The 14,395-nt window shown below is 51.5% G+C and overlaps 1 protein-coding gene across 1 annotated transcript in view; it reads right to left on the bottom strand.

Moving 5' to 3' along the window:
• Positions 1-14,395, bottom strand: part of LOC119968698 (ubiquitin-associated and SH3 domain-containing protein A-like) — a 231,182-nt gene that overhangs the window by 148,698 nt on the left and 68,089 nt on the right. The window contains exons 6-7 of the mRNA XM_038801292.1: positions 4,965-5,173; positions 3,746-3,851 (exon numbers count right to left, since the gene is read on the bottom strand). Coding sequence (XP_038657220.1) covers positions 3,746-3,851; positions 4,965-5,173 — 315 coding nt within the window. The remainder of the gene's footprint in view (positions 1-3,745; positions 3,852-4,964; positions 5,174-14,395) is intronic.

The following is a 14,395-nucleotide window of genomic DNA, read 5'->3' as shown; positions in this document are numbered from 1 at the left end:
TGCGCCGACCATGCTGCCCGTCTAAACTAAAATCTTCTACACTACCTGCGTCCGTATCCCTCTATTGAAACTGAAATGAAAATCGCTTATTGTCACGAGTAGGCTTCAATGAAGTTACTGTGAAAAGCCCCTAGTCACCACATTCCGGCGCCTGTCCGGGGAGGCTGGTATGGGAATCGAACCGTGCTGCTGGCCTGCTTGGTCTGCTTTAAAAGCTAGTGATTTAGCTCAGTGAGCTAAACCAGCCCCTATTCCCATCCTATTCATGTATTCGTCAAGTTGCTCCTTAAATGTCACTATCGTCCCTGCTTCCACCACCTCCTCCGGCAGCGACTTTCAGGCACCCACTACCCTCTGTGTAAAAAACTTGCCTTGTACATCTCCTCTAAACCTTGCCCCTCGCACCTTAAACCTATGCCCCCTAATAATTGACCCCTCTACCCTGGGGAAAAGTCTCTGACTATCCACCATGTCAATGCCTCTCATAATTTTGTAGACCTCTATCAGGTCGCCCCTCAACCTCCGTCGTTCCAGTGAGAACAAACTGAGTTTATTCAACCGCTCCTCATAGCTAATGTCCTCCATACCAGGCAACATCTTGGTAAATCTCTTCTGCATCCTCTCTAAAGCCTCCACATCCTTCTGGTAGTGTGGCGCCCAGAATTGAACACTATACTCCAAGTGTGGCCTAACTAAGGTTCTATACAACTGCAACATGACTTGCCAATTTTTATGCTCAATGTCCCGGCCAATGAAGGCAAGCATGCCGTATGCCTTCTTGACTACCTTCTCCACCTGTGTTGCCCCTTTCAGTGATCTGTGGACCTGTACACCTAGATCTCTCTGACTGTCAATACTCTTGAGGGTTCTACCATTCACTGTATATTCCCTACCTGTATTAGACCTTCCAAAATGCATTACCTCACATTTGTCTGGATTAAACTCCATCTGCCATCTTTCTGCCCAAATCTCCAAACGGTCTAAACCCTGCTGTATCCTCTGACAGTCCTCATTGCTATCCGTAATTCCACCAACCTTTGTGTCGTCCACAAACTTACTAATCAGGTACATTTTCCTCCAAATCATTTATATATACTACGAACAGCAAAAGTCCCAGCACTGATCCCTGCAGAACACCACTAGTCACAGCCCTCCAATCAGAAAAGCACCTTTCCATTGCTACTCTATGCCTTCTATGACCTAGCCAGTTCTGTATCCATCTTGCCAGCTTACCTCTGATCCCGTGTGACTTCACCTTTTGTACCAGTCTGCCATGAGGGAACCTTGTCAAAGGCTTACTGAAGTCCATATAGACCCCATCCACTGCCCTACCTGCATCAACCTTGCGACCCTTCTTAAACAAAGGAACAACATTGGCTATTCTCCAGTCCTCTGGGACATCACCTGAAGACTGAGGATCCAAAGATTTCTGTCAAGGCCTCAGCAATTTCCTCTCTAGCCTCCTTCAGTATTCTGGGGTAGATCCCATCAGGCCCTGGGGACTTATCCACCTTAATATTTTTCAAGACGTCCAACACCTTGTCTTTTTGGATCTCAATGTGACCCAAGCTATCTACACACCCTTCTCCAGACTCAACATCCACCAATTCCTTCTCTTTGGTGAATACTGATGCAAAGTACTCATTTAGTACCTCGCCCATTTCCTCTGGCTTCACACATAGGTTCCCTTGCCTATCCTTCAGTGGGCCAACCCTTTCCCTGGCTACCCTCTTGCTTTTTATGTACGTGTAAAAAGCCTTGGGATTTTCCTTAACCCTATCTGTCCGTTCATGCCTCGTTTAGTGGTACAGCGACAACAATCTCTCCCTCAATGCCAGCAAAACTAAAGAGCTGGTCATTGACTTCAGGAAGCAAAGTACTGTACACACCCCTGTCAGCATCAACGGGGCCGAGGTGGAGATGGTTAGCAGTTTCAAATTCCCAGGGGTGCACATCTCCAAAAATCTGTCCTGCTCCACCCACGTCACGCTACCACCAAGAAAGCACAACAGCGCCTATACTTCCTCAGGAAACTAAGGAAATTCGGCACGTCCACATTAACCCTTACCAACTTTTACAGATGCACCATAGAAAGCATCCTGTCTGGCTGCATCACAGCCTGGTATGGCAACTGCTCGGCCCAGGACCGCAAGAAACTTCAGAGAGGCATGAACACAGCACAGTCCATCACACGAACCTACCTCCCATCCATTGACTTCATCCACACCTCCCGCTGCCTGGGGAAAGCGGGCAGCATAATCAAAGACCCCTCGCCACCCGGCTTACTCACTCTTCCAACTTCTTCCATCGGGCAGGAGATACAGAAGTCTGAGAACACGCACAAACAGACTCAAAAACAGCTTCTTCCCCACTGTTACCAGACTCCTAAATGACCCTCTTATTGACTGACCTCATTATAACTACACCCTGTATGCTTCATCCGATGCCGGTGTTTGTGTAGTTACATTGTATATCTTGTGTTGCCCTATTATGTATTTTCTTTTATTTCCTTCTCATTTCATGTACTTAATAATCTGTTGAGCTGCTTGCAGAAAAATACTTTTCACTGTACCTCGGTACACGTGACAATAAACAAATCCAATCCAATCCAATCCAATCCAACCCAACCCTGGGAAGGATTTCCAATCCCACAATGGCAGGCTCAGAATTTAAAATCAGAATTATTAAAAATCTGGTAAAGTCTGAATTTTACTCTCTTTCCCATAGGGAGGTATTGTGAATTGAAAGAATGGGATTCCTTTCAGGTTTCTGGCCTTCATTGCCAGGCAGCCACTTCACACCGTGGTGGGCAAGGTTTCAGATGGGGTGCCCAATCTTGCCCTCTCACGCAGCCTTGTGCCCTGGCACCACCACCCCCACCTCCCCACCCCCACCACCACCATAGATAGAACAGTACAGCACAGAACAGGCCCTTCGGCCCTCGATGTTGTGCCGATCAATGATCACCCTACTTAAACCCACGTAACCCATATCCCAACAATCCCCCCATTAACCTTACACTACGGGCAATTTAGAACGGCCAATCCACCTAACCCGCACATCTTTGGACTGTGGGAGGAAACCGGAGCACCCAGAGGAAACCCACGCACACACGGGGAGGACGTGCAGACTCCACACAGACAGTGACTCAGCCGGGAATCGAACCTGGGACCCTGGAGCTGTGAAGCATTGATGCTAACCACCATGCTACCGTGAGGCCCCTTGAGCCCCTTGCTCCTTCCGAGGCCTTCCCTACTCTCCCTGCCCTGGGACACCTTCAGCTTACCTTGCCCACTGGTACCGGGACTTAGACTCAGGCATCTTCCTGAGGTTCCCCTTCGGTCCACTTCAGGGACTGGAGAGCGGCCAACCATTCTGATTGGCTGGCAGCTCTCTAAGATGGGACTTCCATCGTGAGGACAGAATTCCCGCCTGCAGCCAATTGATGCTGATTTGAGCATCAAATATCTGCGGGGCACTCAGAGTCGGTGGGAAACACTCTGGATGGTGAGAAAGGTAATCCTGCCATCTGAAAAATTCAGGCCTAAAAGTTGGATATCAGTAAAGTGACCATGAGGTGTTGGAATATTGTGAAATGCCGGCATTAACATCTCAAGGTTTGTTTCTAACTGTATTTGTCGAACAAAGAGGTGTTTTTGCTGAAATTAATACATATTCCTTGGTAAAAAATGATTACGAAGATCTTTATCTGCTGTCCAGGAATAGATCATGAATTTATAATTACCTGTGATTCAAGAAGTTTATGAATACTGTTTGTTGCCAAAGGCTGTGAAGATGAAACATGAACAGTTGTCGAAGTTTTCACCAGGGTCTGACAAAAAACATATGTCCTATTAAAAAAAACATGTGAATGTTATCAAGTGTTAATTTGTCGCAAATGTCACAATCATTTTTTCAATAATCAGTAGTGCTCCTTATTTCAATGCAAATATATTATATCGTAAGAATAACTTTTTACAAAGTTAACTCATACTTATCTTATTGATGTACATGGTAACCAGTTTGGGAATTAACTTTCTGGTTATGGGCTTGGATATGTACAAATCCATGATATATTTTAGAGATTGTTGAGCTACGCTGGACCAGATTCTAACATTTACTGGATACCGGGACAAGAAAATTCTCAAATCCATTATCAAAGATTTTATAGCAGAGGTTGTCAGAGGATACAGCAGGACATAGATAGGTTGGAAACATGGGAAGAGAAATGGCAAATGAAGTTTAACCCAGACAAATGTGAGGTAATGCATTTTGGTAGGTCTAGCAGGGAAATATACCATAAATGGCAAAACTCTTTGGAATGTAGAAAGTCAGAAAGGTCTGGATGTTCAGGCCCACAGATCTTTGAAAGTGGCAACACAAGTGGACAAGGTAGTCAAGAAAGCATACGGAATGCTTGCCTTCATTGGACAGGGCATCGAGTATAAAAACTGGCAAGTCATGCTGCAGTTGGAAAGAACCTTGGTAAGGCCGCACTTGGAATATTGCGCACAATTCTGGTCGCCACATTACCTGAAGGATGTGGAGGCTTTGGAGAGGGTGCAGAGGAGGTCTACCAGGATATTACCTGGTCTGGAGGGTGTTAGCTATGTGGAGAGGCTTAATAGACTCAAACTGTTTTCATTAGAAAGACGGAGATTGAGGGGTGACCTGATAGAGGTCTACAAGATTATGAGGGACATGGATAGAGTGGATGGGCAGGCACTCTTTCCCAGGGTGGAGGGGTCAGCCACCAGGGGGCATACGTTTAAGGTCCGTGGGGTAAAGTTCAGAGGAGATGTGCAAGGCAGGATTTTTACACAGAGGGTGGTGAGTGCCTGGATAGCCTCCCTTGTCATCTTGTTCTGCCTGGTGGTTATCCATCCTCTGCCTGTCTGTGGAGTCTGAGCCTGCAGTGTAACCATCTCTCTATACATGCTATCCACATGTTATCATATTCTTACCTGTGCCTGACCCAGGTGTCCGACTCGTACGCTTTTTCTGTATAGTTTTCAGGCAGAAGGCCTGTACAACCAGTTCGATGTGAAATTCCACGGACCCAGCCTTCACTCATATCCTGCTGGTCTGTGGGGTCCAGGAAGATATAATCACTGAAATTAAGCTTCAGTTCATCCTCATTCTGAGGGATATAGGGATAAAGTGCACGTGAAACCTAGAAAAAACATTTTACATCCAGTGAGTAGATTTCTCTTGTTTATTATGCTTATATTTCTATAAAAAGCTTTTTAAGTACCACGATAGCAGAGAACATTTGACCTGGAATAATTAAAAAGGCTGATGGAATGTTGGAAATTACCTCAATGGGTCTGAAATACCAAATAACACTCTGCAGTTATCCAAACCTCTGCTTTGCACAACTGGAGAAGCGGGGCTGGTTTATAGGTGTTGATGACAATGGAGAATCCGTGGACTTCTAGGAAAAAAATCTGGTGCCTCACCTGGACTGATTCTGCTACCATTGAGGGGCTAGCACAGGTACCGCATGGAACACAATTGACTTCAATGAAAACCAGTGCGGCAGTCGCCGGGTCTGTGATTGACGTTCAGGAGGCTGACAAGCTGCAGCCGCACATACACATTACACTCCCCACACACACTCATCCCAGCCCCACACACACATTACACTCCCCACACACACTCATCCCAGCCGCACATACACATTACACTCCCCACACACACTCATCCCAGCCGCACATACACATTACACTCCCCACACACACTCATCCCAGCCGCACACACACATTACACTCCCCACACACACTCATCCCAGCCGCACACACACATTACACTCCCCACACACACTCATCCCAGCCGCACACACACATTACACTCCCCAACACACTCATCCCAGCCGCACACACACATTACACTCCCCAACACACACTCATCCCAGCCGCACATACACATTACACTCCCCACACACACTCATCCCAGCCGCACACACACATTACACTCCCCACACAACCTCATCCAAGCCGCACACACACATTACACTCCCCAACACACTCATCCCAGCCGCACACACATTACACTCCCCACACACGCTCATCCCAGCCGCACACACATTACACTCCCCACACACACTCATCCCAGCCGCACACACACATTACACTCCCCACACACACTCATCCCAGCCGCACACAAACATTACACTCCCCAACACACACTCATCCCAGCCGCACACACACATTACACTCCCCAACACACACTCATCCAAGCCGCACACACACATTACACTCCCCACACACACTCATCCCAGCCGCACACACACATTACACTCCCCACACATACTCATCCCAGCCGCACACACATATTACACACCCCACACACACTCTTCCCAGCCTCACACACACATTACACTCCCCACACACACTCATCCCAGCCGCACACACACATTACACTCCCCACACACACGCATCCCAGCCGCACACACACATTACAATCCCCACACACACTCATCCCAGCCGCACACACACATTACACTCCCCACACACACTCATCCCAGCCGCACACACACATTACAATCCCCACACACACTCATCCCAGCCGCACACACACATTACACTCCCCACACACACTCATCCCAGCCTCACACACACATTACACTCCCCACACACACTCATCCCAGCCCCACACACACATTACACTCCCCACACACACGCATCCCAGCCGCACACACACATTACAATCCCGACACACACTCATCCCAGCCGCACACACACATTACACTCCCCACACACACTCATCCCAGCCGCACACACACATTACAATCCCCACACACACTCATCCCAGCCGCACACACACATTACACTCCCCACACACACTCATCCCAGCCTCACACACACATTACACTCCCCACACACACTCATCCCAGCCCCACACACACATTACACTCCCCACACACACTCATCCCAGCCGCACACACACATTACACTCCCCAACACACACTCATCCCAGCCGCGCACACACATCACACTCCCCACACACACTCATCCCAGCCCCACACACACATTACACTCCCCACACACACTCATCCCAGCCGCACACACATATTACACTCCCCCCACACACTCATCCCAGCCGCACACACATTACACTCCCCAAAACACTCTTCCCAGCCGCACACACATTATACTCCCCAGCACACTCATCCCAGCCGCACACACATTACACTCCCCACACACACTCATCCCAGCCGCACACACACATTACACTCCCCACACACACTCATCCCAGCCGCACACACATTACACTCCCCAACACACTCATCCCAGCCGCACACACATTACACTCCCCACACACACTCATCCCAGCCCGCACACACACATTACACTCCCCACACACACTCATCCCAGCCGCACACACACATTACACTCCCCACACACACTCATCCCAGCCGCACACACATTACACTCCCCACACACACTCATCCCAGCCCACACACACATTACACTCCCCACACACACTCATCCCAGCCGCACACACACATTACACTCCCCACACACACTCATCCCAGCCGCACACACATTACACTCCCCAACACACTCATCCCAGCCGCACACACACATTACACTCCCCAGCACACTCATCCCAGCCGCACACACACATTACACTCCCCACACACACTCATCCCAGCCGCACACACACATTACACTCCCCACACACACTCATCCCAGCCAGCACACACCATTACACTCCCCCACACACTCATCCCAGCCGCACACACATTACACTCCCACACACACTCATCCCAGCCGCACACACACATTACACTCCCACACACACTCATCCCAGCCGCACACACATTACACTCCCCACACACACTCATCCCAGCCGCACACACACATTACACTCCCCACACACACTCATCCCAGCCGCACACACACATTACACTCCCCAACACACTCATCCCAGCCGCACACACATTACACTCCCCACACACACTCATCCCAGCCGCACACACACATTACACTCCCCACACACACTCATCCCAGCCGCACACACACATTACACTCCCCACACACACTCATCCCAGCCACACACACACATTACACTCCCCACACACACTCATCCCAGCCGCACACACATTACACTCCCCACACACACTCATCCCAGCCGCACACACACATTACACTCCCCACACACACTCATCCCAGCCGCACACACATTACACTCCCCACACACACTCATCCCAGCCGCACACACATTACACTCCCCACACACACTCATCCCAGCCGCACACACATTACACTCCCCACACACACTCATCCCAGCCGCACACACTCATCACACTCCCCACACACACTCATCCCAGCCGCACACACATTACACTCCCCACACACACTCATCCCAGCCGCACACACATTACACTCCCCACACACACTCATCCCAGCCGCACACACATTACACTCCCCAACACACTCATCCCAGCCGCACACACATTACACTCCCCACACACACTCATCCCAGCCGCACACACACATTACACTCCCCCACACACTCATCCCAGCCGCACACACTCATTACACTCCCCAACACACTCATCCCAGCCGCACACACACATTCACACTCCCCACACACACTCATCCCAGCTGCACACACACATTACACTCCCCACACACACTCATCCCAGCCACACACACACATTACACTCCCCACACACACTCATCCCAGCCGCACACACACATTACACTCCCCACACACACTCATCCCAGCCGCACACACATTACACTCCCCAACACACTCATCCCAGCCGCACACACATTACACTCCCCACACACACTCATCCCAGCCGCACACACAATGCACTCCCCACTCCCACTCATCCCAGCCGCACACACACATTACACTCCCCACGCCCCAGCACACACAGTTACACTCCCCACACACACTCATCCCAGCCCACACACACATTACACTCCCCACACACACTCATCCTTGCCGCACACACACATTACACTCCCCACACACACTCATCCCAGCCACACACACACATTACACTCCCCCACACACTCATCCCAGCCGCACACACACATTACACTCCCACACACACTCATCCCAGCCGCACATACACATTACTGGGACTGGGACTGTACTCGTTGGAATTTAGAAGGATGAGGGGGAATCTTATAGAAACATTTAAAATTATGAAGGGAATAGATAGGATAGATGCGGGCAGGTTGTTTCCACTGGCGGGTGACAGCAGAACTAGGGGACATAGCCTCAAAATAAGGGGAAGTAGATTTAGGACTGAGTTTAGGAGGAACTTCTTCACCCAAAGGGATGTGAATCTATGGAATTCCTTGCCCAGTGAAGCAGTTGAGGCTCCTTCATTACATGTTTTTAAGGTAAAGATAGATAGTTTTTTGAAGAATAAAGGGATTAAGGGTTATGGTGTTCGGGCCGGAAAGTGGAGCTGAGTCCACAAAAGATCAGCCATGATCTCATTGAATGGTGGAGCAGGCTATAGGGGCCAGATGGCCTACTCCTGCTCCTAGTTCTTATGTTCTTATTACATTCCCCATACACACTCATCCCAGCCGCACACACACATCACACTCCCCACACACACTCATCCCAGCTGCACACACACACATCACACTCCCCACACACACTCATCCCAGCCGCACACACACATTACACTCCCCACGCACACTCATCCCAGCCGCACATACACATTACACTCCCCACACACACTCTTCCCAGCCATACACACATTACACTCCCCACACATACTCATCCCAGCCGCACACACACATTACACTCCCCACACACACTCATCCCAGCCGCACACACACATTACACTCCCCACACACACTCATCCCAGCCGCACACACACATTACACTCCCCAACACACTCATCCCAGCCGCACACACATTACACTCCCCAACACACTCATCCCAGCCGCACACACACATTACACTCCCCAACACAATCATCCCAGCCACACACACATTACACTCCCCAACACACTCATCCCAGCCGCACACACATTACACTCCCCAACACACTCTCCCCAGCCACACACACACATTACACTCCCCACACACACTCATCCCAGCCTCACACACATTACACTCCCCACACACTCATCCCAGCCGCACACACACATCACACTCCCCACACACATTCATACCAGCCGCACACACACATTACACTCCCCCACACACTCATCCCAGCCGCACACACTCATCACACTCCCCAACACACTCATCCCAGCCGCACACACACATTACACTCCCCCCACACACTCATCCCAGCCTCACACACACTTTACACTCCCCCCACACACTCATCCAGCCGCACACACTCATCACACTCCCCAACACACTCATCCCAGCCGCACACACACATTACACTCCCCACACACACTCATCCCAGCCGCACACACATTACACTCCCCACACACTCATCCCAGCCGCACACACACATTACACTCCCCACACACACTCATCCCAGCCGCACACACATTACACTCCCCACACACACTCAACCCAGCCGCACACACATTACACTCCCCACACACACTCATCCCATCCGCACACACACATTACACTCCCCACACACACTCATCCCAGCCGCACACACATTACACTCCCCACACACACTCAACTCAGCCGCACACACATTACACTCCCCACACACACTCATCCTAGCCACACACACACATTACACTCCCCACACACACTCATCCCAGCCGCACACACACATTACACTCCCCACACACACACATCGCAGCCGCACACACACATTACACTCCCCAACACACTCATCCCAGCCGCACACACATTACACTCCCCACACACACTCATCCCAGCCGCACACACATTACACTCCCCAACACACTCATCCCAGCCGCACACACATTACACTCCCCACACACACTCATCCCAGCCGCACACACATTACACACCCAAAAAACACTCATCCCAGCCGCACACACATTACACTCCCCACACACACTCATCCCAGCCGCACACACACATTACACTCCCCCCACACACTCATCCCAGCCGCACACATTCATCACACTCCCCAACACACTCATCCCAGCCTCACACACACATCACACTCCCCACACACACTCATCCCAGCTGCACATACACATTACACTCCCCACACACACTCATCCCAGCCACACACACACATTACACTCCCCACACACACTCATCCCAGCCGCACACACACATCACACTCCCCACACACACTCATACCAGCCGCACACACGCATTACACTCCCCCCACACACTCATCCCAGCCGCACACACTCATCACTCTCCCCAACACACTCATCCCAGACGCACACACACATTACACTCCCCCCACACACTCATCCCAGCCTCACACACACATTACACTCCCCCCACACACTCATCCCAGCCGCACACACTCATCACACTCCCAACACACTCATCCCAGCCGCACACACACATTACACTCCCCACACACACTCATCCCTGCCGCGCATACATTACACTCCCCACACACACTCATCCCAGCCGCACACACATTACACTCCCCAACACACTTATCCCAGCCGTACACACATTACACTCCCCAACACACTCATCCCAGCCGCACACACACATTACACTCCCCAACACACTCATCCCAGCCGCACACACATTACACTCCCCAACACACTCTCCCCAGCCGCACACACATTATACTCCCCAACACACTCATCCCAGCCGCACATATATTACACTCCCCACACACACTCATCCCAGCCGCACACACACATTACACTCCCCAACACACACATCCCAGCCGCACACACATTACACTCCCCACACACACTCATCCCAGCCGCACACACATTACACTCCCCAACACACACATCCCAGCCGCACACACATTACACTCCCGAACACACTCATCCCAGCCGCACACACATTGTACTCCCCACACACAGTCATACCAGCCGCACACATACATTACACTCCCCACACACACTCATCCTAGCCGCACACACACATTACACTCCCCACACACACTCATCCCAGCCCACACACACATTACACTCCCCACACACACTCATCCCAGCCACACACACACATTACACTCCCCACACACACTCATCCCAGCCGCACACACACATTACACCTCCCCACACACACTACTCCCAGCCGCACCACACATCACACTCCTCACACACACTCATCCCAGCGCACACAACACATACACTCCCCCACGCACACTCATCCCAGCCGCACATACACATACACTCCCCACACACACTCATTCCAGCCATACACACATTACACTCCCCCACACCACTCATCCCAGCCGCACACTCACATTACACTCCCCAGACACATTCCCAGCCGCACACACACATTACATTCCCCACACACACTCATCCCAGCCGCACACACACATTACACTCCCCAACACACTCATCCCAGCCGCACACACATTACACTCCCCACACACACTCATCCCAGCCGCACACACATTACACTCCCCACACACACTCATCCCAGCCGCACACACATTACACTCCCCACACACACTCATCCCAGCCGCACACACACATTACACTCCCCACACACACTCATCCCAGCCGCACACACATTACACTCCCCCACACACACTCATCCCAGCCGCACACACATTACACTCCCCACACACACTCATCCCAGCCGCACACACATTACACTCCCCACACACACTCATCCCAGCCGCACACACACATTACACTCCCCACACACACTCATCCCAGCCGCACACACACATTACACTCCCCACACACACTCATCCCAGCCGCACACACACATTACACTCCCCACACACACTCATCCCAGCCGCACACACATTACACTCCCCCACACACTCATCCCAGCCTCACACACACATTACACTCCCCCCACACACTCATCCCAGCCGCACACACTCATCACACTCCCCAACACACTCATCCCAGCCGCACACACACATTACACTCCCCACACACACTCATCCCAGCCGCACACACATATTACACTCCCCACACACACTCATCCCAGCCGCACACACATTACACTCCCCATTCACACTCATCCCAGCCGCACACACATTACACTCCCCAACACACTCATCCCAGCCGTACACACATTACACTCCCCAACACACTCATCCCAGCCGCACACACATTACACTCCCCAACACACTCTCCCCAGCCGCACACACAATATACTCCCCAACACACTCATCCCAGCTGCACACACATTACACTCCCCAACACACTCACCCCAGCCGCACACACATTACACTCCCCCACACACTCATCCTAGCCACACACACACATTACACTCCCCACACACACTCATCCCAGCCGCACACACACATTACACTCCCCACACACACTCATCCCAGCCGCACACACATTACACTCCCCAACACACTCATCCCAGCCGCACACACATTACACTCCCCACACACACTCATCCCAGCCGCACACACATTACACTCCCCACACACACTCATCCCATCCGCACACACATTACACTCCCCACACACACTCATCCCAGCCGCACACACATTACACTCCCCAACACACTCATCCCAGCCGCACACACATTACACTCCCCACACACACTCATCCCAGCCGCACACACATTACACTCCCCCAACACACTCATCCCAGCCGCACACACATTACACTCCCCACACACACTCATCCCAGCCACACACACACATTACACTCCCCACACACACTCATCCCAGCCTCAAACACACATTACACCCCCCACACACTCATCCCAGCCGCACACATTCATCACACTCCCCAACACACTCATCCCAGCCGCAAACACACATCACACTCCCCACACACACTCATCCCAGCCGCACACACACATTACACTCCCCCCACACACTCATCCCAGCCGCACACATTCATCACACTCCCCAACACACTCATCCCAGCCGCACACACACATCACACTCCCCACACACACTCATCCCAGCTGCACATACACATTACACTCCCCACACACACTCATCCCAGCCACACACACACATTACACTCCCCACACACACTCATCCCAGCCGCACACACACATTACACTCACCCACACATCACTCAGCCCAGCCTCACAGACACACATTACACTCCCCACCCAACACTCAATCCCAGCCCCACACACACTCATCCCAGCCCACACACCTTACACTCCCCACAACACCTCATCCCATCCCCACACACACATTACACTCCCACCACACTCATCCCAGCCGCAACACACACAACACCCCCACACACACTCATCCCCAGCCACACACACAAATTACACTCCCCACAACACACTCATCCCAGAGCACGCACACCACATTACACTCCCGCAACACACACTCATCCCAGCACCCAACCACACATTACCCTCCCCACAA

The sequence above is a fragment of the Scyliorhinus canicula genome, chromosome 7 (genome assembly GCF_902713615.1).
Source record: "Scyliorhinus canicula chromosome 7, sScyCan1.1, whole genome shotgun sequence".
Taxonomy (NCBI): Eukaryota; Metazoa; Chordata; class Chondrichthyes; order Carcharhiniformes; family Scyliorhinidae; genus Scyliorhinus; species Scyliorhinus canicula.
Note: the sequence above shows the minus strand (reverse complement) of the source record. Positions and strands in the feature narration are given on the sequence as shown.